The sequence below is a fragment of the Dermacentor variabilis genome, chromosome 4 (assembly GCF_050947875.1).
Source record: "Dermacentor variabilis isolate Ectoservices chromosome 4, ASM5094787v1, whole genome shotgun sequence".
NCBI lineage: Eukaryota > Metazoa > Arthropoda > Arachnida > Ixodida > Ixodidae > Dermacentor > Dermacentor variabilis.
The window spans coordinates 94,106,591-94,120,902 of NC_134571.1; the positions used below are offsets into that span (position 1 = coordinate 94,106,591).

The window sequence follows — 14,312 nt, forward strand, 5'->3', positions numbered from 1 at the left end:
CGGCCCTTCAGGACGCAGGATGCTCAGTATCTCTGCATTGGCTATCGGCACACGTGGGGATCCCGGGCAATGAAGAGGCGGACACTCTGGTAAAAAGTGCCCACCACTCAAGCATCCCCCTCAGCCCTGCTGTAACGGCCGCAGACTTCTCGAGACACAGGCTGCGCCGGCACATCATCGCCTGCCACCTGGACAAACGGGTATCCCTGGGCCGGCCTCCACGGCCTCTTCCACAGCACGGCCTCCTACGAAGGGATGCTTCGTTGCTGCTCCGACTGCGAGTTGGCTGCTACTGGACGGCAGCCCGCCAGCACCGCCTTGGGAAAGCCACCTCGCCAGCCTGTGCCTCCTGTGGTGAACAAGAAACTCTGGAGCACCTCCTGCATGCCTGCCCTGCTCACCTGCAGCACCGCGGCCGACTTCTGCAAGAGTTCCACCGCCTGGGGCTCCCATGTTCCCGACAGGAAGATATCCTCTTCCCCTGTCGTAATCAGCTACCACCCTTCCTAAGTGTCGTCGAGTACCTCGAGTCGTCGGGGCTCTCGGTGAGACTATAGGATATTTCTACAAAGACGGATGGCCTAACGGCCATGCCACCACCTCGGGCTTCCTGATCGGCCACTACTTCGCTTCCATCTCTACAACCCTCTACCTTTCTCCCTCCTACCCTCTCTCTCTTTTAACCCCATCCCCTCCACCCTGCTGGCGCTGAGCCGTGCTCCCGCATGGGTTGCAGATAATAGTACTAGCCTTTTCTCCTTCCCCACAAGAACCACTTCTCTCTCTCTCTCTTTCTGAACTTGTGATGCTTGTGGCCATGGTCCAAAGACCCTTTTCACGGTGAGTAATCTTAGAGTCAAGGCGACGTAAAGTGGCAAAGTGTCGAAGGCCGTGGTCGTCGTAGCGGGTACAGATGCAGCGAAGGTGTTCGTTAGACTCCGCAAACCACAAGTGTCGCAGGGAGGCGTTCCACCCATCGTATTGAGGAATTAATAGGCTTTCGGTGAACGTCACACGGAGCCACAAGCGACACACAAATGTTGCATTACGGTATTAGCTCCAGCTGCACGGTACGATCGAAAATTTCCAGGCGACAGCTAGAGACACAAATGAGAGAGAGAGGGAGAGAGAAAGAGAGAGAGAGAATGATAAATGAAAAGCAGGAAGGTTAACCAGGACAGAAGCAGGTTGGCTACCCTACACCGGGGGAAGGAAATAAGGGAGGGAAGGATAAAGAGAACAGAGACACGGGGGAAGTTCCAGTGGCATTACAAGTTAGGTAGGTAGGTAGATAGGTAGGTTGTTCTGGCTGGTCGGACTCGGTGTTACGTGTTTGTTAGCGGGTTGGACGATCGCTGTCAATCAGATTACTTGCGAATGCATTCGCGTTGCAAGGTAGGCTAAGAGAAACAAACCAAGAAAACCAAGAAAACCAAGAAATGAGAATTAAAAGTAAGCAAAGGATCTAAATTTCTATTTCTTGCTTGATCATTTCGTCGATTATAAGCAAGAGCATCGCGAGGCTGCTGTTCTCGCTCTCGGAATCAACCCGCTAAATTTATATGCAGGAAACGAAGAGCAAAACGAAGCCTCAGTTGTTCTCCAAGCTTGTTCTGCGCAGGGGACCGCGCATGTTTGCATAAAAACGCGAACGAAATGCCACAAGCACGAGGTTTATGCAGGAGACGCACTTTTGTCAAAAGAGGTTAACAAGAAACAACGCTTAGTGGTGACTGATCTTTTTTTTTTTCTTACCAAAGTTGATGGGCAAGGACGAGTAACTGGAAGCTTTCTAGGGCCACCTAAGTCCGGGTCGTTCGCGCTCCGTGCACGCACGTGCGCCATCAAACCGCTACTAACCCCGTGGGAACGAAACCGTCTGTACTGTGTTGATCTATAACATAAAGGGAATCACTGTAACGGTTCACGAAAGAAACATATTCACCTACAGGTATATCAGGGCAAACGCCATTAAGCAGCTATGAGAGTCGCCGGACATGGCACGAGCAACTTAATGTTGACAGAAGGATGTTCTATGGCGGATTCGCTCTTTAACTCTCGTTCCGGTACACCTAGAATAAACCACTTATAGCCGGTTCAAGTTGAAGCAACCGCGAATAAATACTGTTGGAACTCTGCTGGTGTGCGAACGTGCGTGGGCAGTGAGAATGTGTGTGTGTGTGTGTGTGTGTGTGTGTGTGTGTGCGTGTGCGTGTGTGTGCGTGTGCGTGTGTGCGCGTGTGCGCGTGTGCGCGTGTGTGCGCGTGTGTGCGCGTGTGTGCGTGTGTGTGCGTGTGCGTGTGCGTGTGTGCGTGTGTGCGTGTGCGTGTGTGCGTGCGTGTGTGCGTGCGTGTGTGCGTGTGCGTGTGTGCGTGCGTGTGCGTGTGTGCGTGCGTGTGCGTGCGTGCGTGCGTGTGCGTGTGTGCGTGCGTGCGTGCGTGTGCGTGTGTGCGTGTGTGCGTGCGCGTGTGCGTGTTTGTGCGTGTGTGCGTGTGTGCGTGTGTGTGTGTGTGTGTGCGTGTGTGCGCGTGCGTGATGTCAACGAAAAATGACAAGAGAAAAGTACAGCGCCGTTACTGCCTCAAAGAAAGTCTACTTGCTCAAACAACGCTTCCTTCGCTATAGACAAAACACATTCGCCAGTACAGCGACCAACCAGCGCTACGCAGCGCGCGAGGAAACAGGCGCGCAGTTTCCGTTCAAACCGTGGGGCCAGTGATAGGGTTAAACAAGCGCGCTCGCCGCCAAACGCTGCGCCGGCGTCGTCCCTGCCAGCTCTTCAAGTGCGTCCGCTACTCCCTCCCACTGCCTCCCACACTTCCCCCTCCGCAGAGCGGGCGCCCCCTCAAAACACGGCGCGACGTCGGCGTCCGTTACTTCTGCCGCTGCGCCGTTGGCCGTTGGCGCACTTCTCGTACGCGAGGGGAGGTGCTGACGTCAAGCATGACGTCTAAAAGGGGGTGTTCCACTCGTCTTTCTTCCCGCAGGGAGCTCCGTTACCCTCGTTTCCTTCATTCTTTTTTTTTTTTCGATAGAGCAAAGAGATGAGGAGGAGGGCGTGGAGCGCGGTGGCACCGAGAAAGGGTAACCGGCCAGCGGTGTTCCTCCCGGGGGTCACGAGGGGAAAAAGAAGGCAGCGGTGAAAGGAGGGAAAAAGGAGTTGCGTCGGTTCGAACCGCGCAGCGAAGCAGACCGCGTAGGAGCAGCCAATGAGGTGGCCAGCGTCTGCTAGCGTCGCCGCTGACCTTCCCGTCGCGGGAAAAAGTCGGTCGCGAGGGAGCGCTTCAGACGGTCGCCGAGTGGAGCGGCCATGCGCCGATCAGAGAACGCCCGCACGGAGTGGCGTTACAGCGCTGACAACATGCCGTCGCCCTTCCAGAGAATGTGTGGTATACCAGCGAGAGTTTCTGTCATTACTATTTAATTTCGTTCTCCAAACGCTGCTTGGTCCTTAGGTCGCATCGTTCAAAGGTTGTAGCTGCTAAGTGTTTATTACTGTATATATCATAATCATCACCAGCACCTGTAGTAACATGTCAATCGAACAGCCAGGCTAACATCTTCAGTATGCATCATTAAAGGTTGCCTCCTCCTCTCCCTCTCTCTCCCAATAGAAATGATCAAACCATCGCAAGCAATCCGGATGAAGTGCAAGCATCTAGGCTGCATAGCCTGTCTTCCCACTATAACGGCGTCTTTTTTACAAAGATTCCTGCTACGTTCTTCACATCGAAGGCAGGATGTTTACGCTTGTTTATAGTTTTGCTTCCCTCGCTGATAAGTAACTTCATTTCATTGTTAACGATACGTTTCCGTTAACGAGACCGGTCCTGCAGCCTCTAGAAATCGTTTTGGGAAAAATAATTATTTAAAAACTCCTTTACTTATTTTTTTTTTCAATGTAGAGCTTATCAAGCGTCTACACAAAACACGAACACGGTCGAGGCTCTCTTCGGGGGAAATGACGCATATCGGCAGCGAAATTGGGAGCAAAGCTTCCATGATTGTGATTTAAAAGTCTGCGCGGTGAGCTTACGCGAGGAATCGCGTAAATTTTTGGTCCCTGCATTTTGAATACACAATTCGCAGTTAGCGCCCGTCCTGTCAACGGTTGTATTCCTCCAGCGCTTAATCGCTGTAATCACCAACTGCGCGGGCAACATGTCCATATGAAAACGGCCTGTTCGAGAAGATTTTAGGCAAACTTTTGCTGTGTGGCAGTGAAACACTACGTTCCTGGCCAGTTTCATTACCTAAATGGGTCCGCCTATTCAGATTAAAACACCGCGCGTCGCTTCTCGCGCCTTCTAACAATCCACGCGCGAGCCGCGCATTCGCGTGGATATCTCGACAGCACGAGAGTGGCGTTGCTCCATACAGTCGCGCGTATTCAGCGTCCCTCATCAACTGTAAGCGCGGCGCGGAGGTTAGGTACACGCTTACCATGCTGCAGGCTCGAGTTAGATTCCTCCATAATGGTGACAGCGCGAACAGAACGACGACGGAGTGAAAGGACACAGGACGAGCGCTGACTCACAACTAAGTTTACTGAAACACACACACCAAGGAGTATAAGCGACACAGGCGATCACATGGCCAAAGGAGTAGCGCACAACCAGGCCACGTGGATACAGGGCATCTGTTACCGTATCGAGTTATCTAGGTAAATTGATTCCTGCTGAGAAAGCGTATTCTTTGGTGTGTGTGTGTGTGTGTGTGTGTGTGTGTGTGTGTGTGTGTGTGTGTGTGTGTGTGTGTGTGCGTGTGTGTGTCTGTGCGCGTGTGTGTGCGTGTGTGTGCGTGTGTGTGCGTGCGCGTGCGTGTGCGTGCGCGTGCGTGTGCGTGCGTGCGCGTGCGTGTGCGTGCGTGTGCGTGCGTGTGCGTGTGCGTGCGTGTGCGTGTGCGTGCGTGTGCGTGTGCGTGTGCGTGTGTCCCAGTAAACTTGTGAGTCAGTGTGAGTCGGCGCTCGCGTCCTGTGTCCTTTCACTCCGACTCGCCCAGCTTTCCACTTTGATTCCTGGTGGGGGATAAATGTTCTTAATTGTTGTTACGTGATCATCGTATCGAAGCTAGATTGAAAGACAAAAGTTGAGTAGGATAGGCAAATCAATGCTCTCGCATTTAGAACTGCCCAGGAACCTAGAGAGTTTTTATTACCACGTAGCTGAAGTTTGTAGAAACTGTTCTGAAACTGGTCGTTTTAGTTTAGTTATCCATTAGAACGAAGCCCTCACTGATAACTACCACGACCAAGAGAGGGCGCCACGACATTGGCCTCGACGGGTCTTCAGCTGTGAAATTAAGGAATTCCTGCCGCGGCGAGGCAATACACCTGAATGTTGTTCGCTGACCTAACTTACAGGTACCTCTACAGAAATAGTCTTCAAGGTTTCATAACTTGAAAACAATATGTTCGAGCTGTTTCCATCGTCTTGCGTGGTGCACGCAGCGTGCGGTCTGGACGGTTTCGGATAAGCAGTGCGGACGTATTCGCACTTACGGTCGTATGTGCGAGTTTCGCATGACATATGTGGCATAAACAGGCGCGATAGGGCATGTCTACACCCAATTTGCCTAAACGCGGCAAAAACAATGTATTTTCATATTTAAAGTGAAACAGACAAGTTCAACGAACGGCCTTAATGTCCGCACTCAACATCCACCAAGTGTCATCATATGTACTAAGTCACGTCCTTGACCAATAGAACGGCGCTGCCTGGGCATCTCACGCAGCGAAGGCACTTTTGTGTTTCCTCAGAGACACTGGTCTCAATGAGACGCTTCAGTAGAGTGTTGTGTTTGGTGCATGTTTTGTACCTTTGTAGTTAACTGTGCACATGATTTCATTTTTCATCCCATACAACTGGAATAACATGATAGGCATGTTGCCTGGCAGACGTCTCCAAGATCCATGACATTTCTCCATTTCTCTCCATCGTAAGGTAACCTTGATTCAAGGTGTAATTTAACGAAGCAGTGAAACTTCTCCTACGCCCTTAGAGTCCAATTATACAACGTCACAATGGATCGTCGCTCTACTCAGTGTCATGTTTCATTTACAAGTTCATGTTTTTTTAAGATATCGCAGAACTTTGGCTTGACAACACGCGCGACAGGAAAAAGTTGACAACCTGCTTGATGCTGTGTCAAGATAAGTGATAGGGGATGATGAAGGCTACATGGCCGTGAAAGTGAAATTTGTTCTTCGACAATGCTATTATAACAAATATGTTTGGTACCGCTGATATGTATTAAGTATGCGTTACATATGTTAAACTAAAGAATTCAGGAAGTCTGTACATAAGGAAGACGCGCGAGTAGAGATGAACTATCACTCTGGATATGCTGCTCTGGATATATTGTCAGCTCCAAGAAATAAAATGAAATTAATTCATGTGGTGGAAGTTAGGTACGGCAGGGACTTATTGTATTGGTAACGATGACATTGGTTAAAAAAATATTAAGCCACCCTGCTCAATCACTGACTTCATGAAGGATATCAATTATAAGCGTTTCTTGTGGCAGGGTACTGAAAAATCTCTCAGTCACTAATATAAATAGAAAATATCCAAACTAATTTCATTCATTTAAACTGAGAGATTCATTTTCTATTGTTCACCAAGAGAACGCAGGAAGGGCTCCATGTGTCATATTCAAAGCAGGCCACATTTAAACTCTATCTCGTTTGGATGACGAAAGCATGTGCATGACGAAAACTCTATTTCGTTTGGCTTCCACAAGCAGCAACCTCTGAGGGTTTCTGGTTTGGACGATCAATCCTGCGCAGTCCATCAGGAAGCACCTTGAATCCAAGTCACCTAACTTTAGTGGAATGAATCTTCTATACGAATACGATCAGCCTCAACGCCCTGATTATAATTTCCATTTTGCTAAGTAGGTGTCGAATTAGAGGTGTTGAATCAATCGCTCGCGCCTCGTATATCAGGTAAAATATTTCAGCTGCGTTATCAGTTGTCATGCCCAACAGTTAAGTATTTTCAGAGACCGTATTTTTGTCGCGTCGATGACTATAGGCGACTGAAGCAATACCGTCGACAATGACATTTACAAGAAACATTTAACATGTTATAGCGTACAGAGCAGACCGCCAAACTACAATAAAGGGGCTACTTGTCGTTTATAACAATAAATGCATGGCGATGACTCTATGACGACAAACGACATGACGACGACGACATGATAGCAGCGGAATAATCCCGACTGAATGAAAACAGCGTGATTACGATGGAACGAAAAAGAAGGATGGCTTCGATGGAACGAAGAAGGCAGTATGACGACGACGGCATGAAAACGTAGGGTGACGTTAGCGAAACCATGACGATGGTGCCACGACAGCGTGACGACGGCGTTCTGATGAGAATTGGACGACGATCACTCTATGACGAAGATGGCACGACGACGATTGCATGACGCGAGTCGGACGTCGAAGCTGCAATGGTGATGGAATGATGGTGGAGCGACCACGACGGCATCACGTGCACGAGCACTCACCTAATGGCCCAAGCAAGTAGACAACTTGGGTCACTGGATCGGCGAAAGAGGCTAGATATGAATAAATAGACTCATAGTGCCTGAAGTAGGCAAAGAATCATAATCATATTAAACAAGTGGTGCAGACAAAATGTTTCGTGAAAAGTGCCGAAAATTCCTAACGTGAATTTTGCAAAGCCACTCTTCACATTACGTGGTTTCGCAAAATTATATTTTTATGAAAAAATATTAGAAATGCGATGGAATACATTGAGCTTGCTAAGTGACACGCCTATGTATACTTGATATACAATATCGGAGAGGAACCCATAGCTTCGTAGCTAACCTTATCACGCGCAGTTATCGGGAGTGACAATTACTAGTTTTGACAGTGTAAAAAATACCCCTTTGCTTGCCGATAGATAAGTCATTAGACTTGCATGCCCGAAATCGATACGGCCTTCTTCACGTCATGCCTGATACGGCGACACGTAGTCCAAGTTATTCATGTATACCTCTTAGTAACTTGTGGTCCTCTATTGAAGTATATTTGGCTTTATTATCGAACTGTTTGTAAGAATGTAGGAAATTTAAAGGTTGGCAGTGACATTGCAGGATATTGCTACTATTCTTTCGTAATGGACGCGTTGTTAAAATGCGTTCAATAAGATTGTTTCACCACTGAACGATATTCATTCAAACAATGGCAGGAGCAACGAATAAGTCGGAACAATTCAATGGCATTTTTAATCAGGTAATTTTTAATCCAGCGAGAAATGTGACATGAAATAGAAGAAAACAACGAGGACGTATGCGTTTTATCTTTCATGTCAGGCCTGCTGTTTGTTTCTACTCAGCCGAAATACACCATCGGGTCAACTGCCCAACTGGTCAACTCGACTTCACCTATTAACAAAGATCGTTCTTCTTACAAGAACAACGTTATTGAATCGCGACAGGCATAAAGGCTTTCAGACTTCTGAAGTACGAATGCCGTCTTGAAGAGTTAAAGAAGAGAGGACATGGCTCATCGATGAAAAAAAAAATAAACGTGATGACAACCGTAGGCGAACTTACATACGAAGGCGAGACGTCGATCTCATTGGCGAACGACTTGAGAAGGACGAAACCGCGGACGGTGGCGGGCGACGTCAACGAACATCGGGCAACCATGTGCTTCGGCGTCGACATCGTGAACTTTAGAAGCGGTTCGGAGATCGAATCCGCTCGCTGGCGCTTGCGGTCACCTAGAACTCTCCAAAATGGCGAGCGACGGCCTTAACCTAACCAAAAACCGAAGCTCTCAAGCCGGAGCCCTCGATCGTCAGGCCCCAGCGGGAGAAGAAACGAGCCAGCGGCGCCTTGACGAAATCTCGGCGCCGGCGCGTGGCGGCTGGGATCCATTGGTATTTACAAACAAAATGAGCGCGTCACTCTTGCGTCACCACGGATGGAGTACCACGTGACTGTCGGGGCGCCGCGGAGAGAGGACACCATGGAGGACACAGTGTGCCCGCTAGCGCCATCTACGATTATGTAGGAAACGAAAGAAATGGGCAAAGGAAGGTGAGAAGGAAAGCAGCGAGACCGAGAGAAAGGGTAGAAGAACGGAATGGAGAAGGTAGATGGGACACAAAGCAGGGCGCGGCGAGAGCGCAGCTCAAGCTCCGGGAAAGGGGGCAGCAGCATGCCACCGCCGCCACCGCGACAGCGTGGAGCGGTACGTATCGACCTGATTGATCTCTAAAGGAGAAATGAACCAAGCGGGATAAAGAAACAATCCATAGAATTTCGGTGGTAGCAACGAGGGGGCAGGGGGGACAGAGAGAGAGAGAGAGAGAGAGACGAGAAAACGAGGGACAAAGAATAAGCAGGCCGAAGGGCTACGCTAACGCCTACGCAGTTCTTTCTCCGCTGTGGTGCAGCGTTAAGAAAGATGAGCGTGAAGCGAAGGACGTTGAGCAAGGCAGAGGTGTACGGGCTTTACGGTCATCATGGGACACCCAGAATGAAGGCCTCGAAAAACGAAGAGCACCGGCGCTCGGCGCACAAAATGAATGCAGAGCGTGGAGCACCAGAACGTGGCGCAGACATCTGCGCGATCAATAGCGTGAATGAAACGGCTTGGAGGAGCGCTGTGTGTGTGTGTGTGTGTGGCGGGGGGGGGGGGTGGGGAGGAGAGGAGTACCGCGCCTCGCGACCGCTGCGACAGCTTGTTCGTTCAGGTAGCTGCTGCCTAAACTTAGAATTAATTTGTCAAACTGGCATTTCTGCCGCTCACCTTCACTCATCTGCAACGGTGTCAGATTACGTATACGTAACTTATACGTGCGTGAATTGGCGGAAAAAAGCAAATAGAGCAGTCGATGCTGACAAAATGTTTCGTCGCCTATATGCTTTTACCTTACACACATACAGTCGAACGCGCTTACAAAAAAAAAAAAGAAGAAGAGAAGAACCTCTACAACGAAACGACATTTATAACGAAGGATTGATTATGTTTTGGCCGAATTGCCATCTTTCATTTGTACTGTGAACGCTTCTACAACTAAGACTAACCTCGCTGGCGTTAATGGCAGTGCTAGCGACACACACGACGAGCGTGCGCAAGTCCTATACAGTCCTGCTGTACTGCAGCAGGAATCGCTCAATTCGTACACTTGTTCTTGTAACACAGCAGTGTGTGTGGCGGCTAAGGAATACGTCGCCGTTGATGACGACGTGATGATGCTGTCGTAACTGAGATCCGACGACGACTCAAAGCCTTGTCGGGGGAACGTACGAGAACGTCAACGGAGGCAACAGTGATGAAGAGCCCGTAAGCGGACGAATGATATTGATAGCAAGGAAGGCGCTAGCTGCATTCGACAATCTGAAGATTAACGTGGCATTGCTCCCGCATTTCACCGCGGAGCATGCCATGGACCTCGGTGCAGTGAGGTCGGCTGCAGTCGCAAATTCCGCCAGACGAAGTGCACGAAAAAAAAAAAAAAACGAGAAGGAAAAACACGCAGTTAGTTTCGCTATCTTCGTCTTGAATTCGCGAAATAATTTTTCTTTTTTTTTTGTATAGCGGGTCAAGCGTGCTCTATTGTGAGGTGTACAGTGCATGATCTTTAGGACGAAGTGACCTGTATTACGAAAGATTTTAGAGGAACGAGGCAGTTAGATATGAAGGCTTCCGACTGTACGAACACGCGTTATAAAATATATATATATATATATATATATAGTTCCGTACTTTCTTCAGCCGAGCATATTTCATTGCCAGATTTGACGGAGGCAAATAAAACGGCATTCGCTGTGAGCGCTACAGAGGAACGGTTATCATGTGATGCCGGAGAAAAACGAGCAAGCTGTTTCGTTTGGTGCGTGCAGTGCGCAGCAGGGATTCAGCGGAGACCCGACGTACAGCCATCGCGTCGTGGTGCTTGTAGCACAAGGCGTCACTTTTGTTTCAAAGTGGTGCCACTATACGTCGTCAGTCATGAAGAAAGACAAACTGCAAGCTTGCGTCACCTATCAAAGCCTAGTTATGAAAAAAAAATCGATAAGGCCACAGCAGAAAAGAACCGCGAACACGGCCCGCAAGCGGTGGTTTGCGGACCCGCCATTTGTAGCGGTGCCTCAATCCCCTGCTACATCCAGCGTTCACGACCGGCTGATCCCACTGATAACGCTGGCGGGGCGTCGCTCCGACCAATGACGAAGCGCGAAAAGAGCAAAACAGAATAGTACGAGAAAAGGTATCACTACGAAATCGTGACCCAGGTTTTCATTGCGCAGCCGGATCGGCATCGTGAGTTTTGCTTCTTGGGAAGTTGACATGCGCAGCCGACGTTTAAGACTAAACGACTGACTCATATCTTTAGCGTCAAGTGTTGCAGTCCCTAATGATCACGAGCTCATGACTGAGATTGCACATTCGACGCGAGGCGCACAGGAGTCGCCATAAGATAAGACAAAATAAACCACGGAAAACTCATCTGCATAATCTAGAATCCTCTTTCGGAAAAAATGTACATAAGAATTGTTGGCCAATCTTCTGTAATCTGCTGTACTGGTCTTGCCCTCAGTGTAAGCGTTTGAAAAATGACGTTTAGAAATAGCGGCAAGTAAACAAAAGCCTACAGCTTTCGTGGCGATGGTTGACAGAGGCCTGCACGGCCACATCAATCTAAGTTACTGCAGCGGCAGCAAATAATAGGCCGGAATTACACATTCTGGATTGCACAGAACCATGAACAAGTGCTGGTGCTCTCAGACAAGTCGGTGTAGAGCTGAGCAGATCGCTTGTGTTACCAATATTTAATACCTGCGTTCATTTCCAGAATATTACTGTGCCCTCAAAGGCTTTCATTTGATAGTGCAGAATAGAATTGAAGCGCTATATTTTCCACGCAGCACGACTTCGTTCGGAAAGCACTTCTCTTTCGCGAGATTAACATAATGTATGCAATACTTCGTCAGAATAGTAATTTCCGGCCCCGAAGATGAGCTACAACGTCTCTGAATGTCTTGAAAATAAATATCTGTGGACGGATTCCACAAAGAGATTTAACTTAGTTAGCCGCAGCTATGAAAGGAAAAGTTCGCACGACTAAACAGTAGCACCAGAGAAAGAGAGAGGGAAGAAAGAAGAGGCAGGGAGGCTAACTAGACGCGTGTCTGCTTTGCTACCCTTGTTAGGATCGGCCTGCAGCTATTTCAGCCCGCTGCACGTGTTCCGATCCAACCGGGACGGTGGCGCACTTCAGAGAATTGCGGATAACCGGCAGTCACGTGGCGAGGGGTCAGCTCAGGGGAGTTCTCGAGGGCAGTTAATTGGCGGAACCTCCCCATGCGCTTTTCGAGACACCAGACAATGTGCTACCCGGACGCGCCACCCGGGAGGGCTCAGAGTTCGACGAAGCAGGCTTTGTGCGCAACACGACAACGCCGCCCTGTTCTGCTATGAGTGGGGGAGTTTCCGTGGGAACGCCGACGGAGGCTCCTTCCCACACGCCGACCAAGACGCAAGACAAAGTGCTACCCGCCTCGCTACCCGGGTAGGCTCAGAGTTCTACGAAGCCCCTCTGACGTCGGCTCCGGACCATTACACCTGTGTGTGTGCGGCGCGTGTATGTGAGCCCTCCTCCTCCAAAAGGGCGGGTCATCTTCAATGACGTCGAACTATGACGTCGAGCAGAGTGCTTATAAGCAGTGACGGTCGGCTGCTAGAGGGTGCTCGTTGGAGTGCTCGAAATGTACTCGTGAGCTGTGTGCTCGTAAGCTATTTGCTGTATGCTCGTCTTTCGGGCTCCATTTGGGAGTCACGCTAGACTGTCGATGTATCTCATGTTCAACTGTAAACAACATGTAAATAAATCCTGCTCTCCTAAGTCTCGACGAAGAGTCAAGCTCCTTCCTACAGCTACGACTGCAAATTTTACATCTGAATGGCAGCGGTGAGATCGGCCTACAGCTCGTAGATCGTCCGACAGCTCTAACAAATAGTGGCAGCGGCGAGATCGTCCGACAGAATCTTACACCCGGCTCTGAGGGAAGGGCTATATAGAGACGAAAAGAGGGAAGAGAAGAGAGAGAGAGTACTAGTGGCGCGCACACTTGATAGGGCACATCTAGAGTTATCTAGGAGCTATGAGAGCTTTTCGCTACTTTGAGGTGGGTGCCAGCTTTACCTTTCTTTTTAAATAAATATCTTTAAGGAGTGGTTCGTGCCTATGTGTGGCGCCGACTACTCCTCTTACATAATAGCTACAGTCAGAAAGTTGTCGACAATCGCCGAACTGCACTAATAAACACATGTACGAACATTCACGTACTAAGCTTCAGTATTGCAATATAAATAAATGTTCGCGCAACAGAAGAGTTAACATTGCATAAATACAAAACGGAAGTGTTCACACGCAACACATGAGTTCACACAGCACACATGTTCACCAAACCAAGGCGTTTACACAGAATCCTGCTAGTAACAGCGCAAAATGTAGACAAGGGACGAGACAAGAAGACACCACAAGCGCTGCAGCGCTTGTGGTGTCTTCTTGTCTCGTCCCTTGTCTACATTTTGCGCTGTTACTAGCAGGATGGAAAACCAACAAGCCCAAGCTGCTATTCTAGCGTTTACACAGAAGATGTTGGGCACTTGAATGCCGCACTCTAAATACAACAAACACAAATGCAACATAAACACGAAGACACAATGAACATGTAATTAAGGGGGCATATTAATAATAACAATGCGAACAATACCTATTGTATGACTTAGTAATTTTGTATATTTTTGATTCCTCGAAGAATTGTACTAAGGCGCGCTTTCGTGAAAGCTCTTCAACATGGCAGATTTAATCATAATCCTCATCACTGAAAACATATGTGCCTGCTCGTAGCAACATTTGGCTGCCACAGTGCAGAAGCTCTCTATGGACATAACGAAACATAATAAAGTAGATGAAGTGATGCGTCGAAATGATGTTTTCGCTTTTTCTAAGGAACGTTTTCTCCTTCTCCCTCCTCCCCCACACGCACAGACGCCCACACACACTTTCCGTTGGTTCAGAAGAAGGAAACATGCGAACACGCCGGCTATCGCTCCCGCCTTATTCACTTTGCACACTTGACCATCGAGATTTCCGTTTATGATGTCTGACGATTTACAGACATATGCAAGTCATGCGAGCATGTCTCGATTATTCCTGTGGTATAGCTACAGACAGTAAGGGCATCGCAGTTAAGGTTAGCCAAGCTTAATAAAAGAAAACAAAAGAAAAGAAAGAAGGAAAGGAAAATGAAAGAAAAGTGGTGCAACATTCGTTCTC

General features: G+C 48.8%; 1 protein-coding gene across 3 annotated transcripts in view; it reads right to left on the reverse strand.

Moving 5' to 3' along the window:
• Nucleotides 1-14,312, reverse strand: part of LOC142579523 (sodium- and chloride-dependent glycine transporter 1-like) — a 197,074-nt gene that overhangs the window by 77,286 nt on the left and 105,476 nt on the right. Inside the window, exon 1 of one of the 3 annotated variants that reach the window (XM_075689828.1) lies at nucleotides 8,569-8,830. The exons of the other annotated variants lie outside the window; for them this stretch is intronic. Coding sequence (XP_075545943.1) covers nucleotides 8,569-8,682 — 114 coding nt within the window. The 5' untranslated portion in view covers nucleotides 8,683-8,830. Of the gene's footprint in view, nucleotides 1-8,568; nucleotides 8,831-14,312 lie in introns of those variants that run through there. 3 annotated transcript variants of the gene reach the window in all.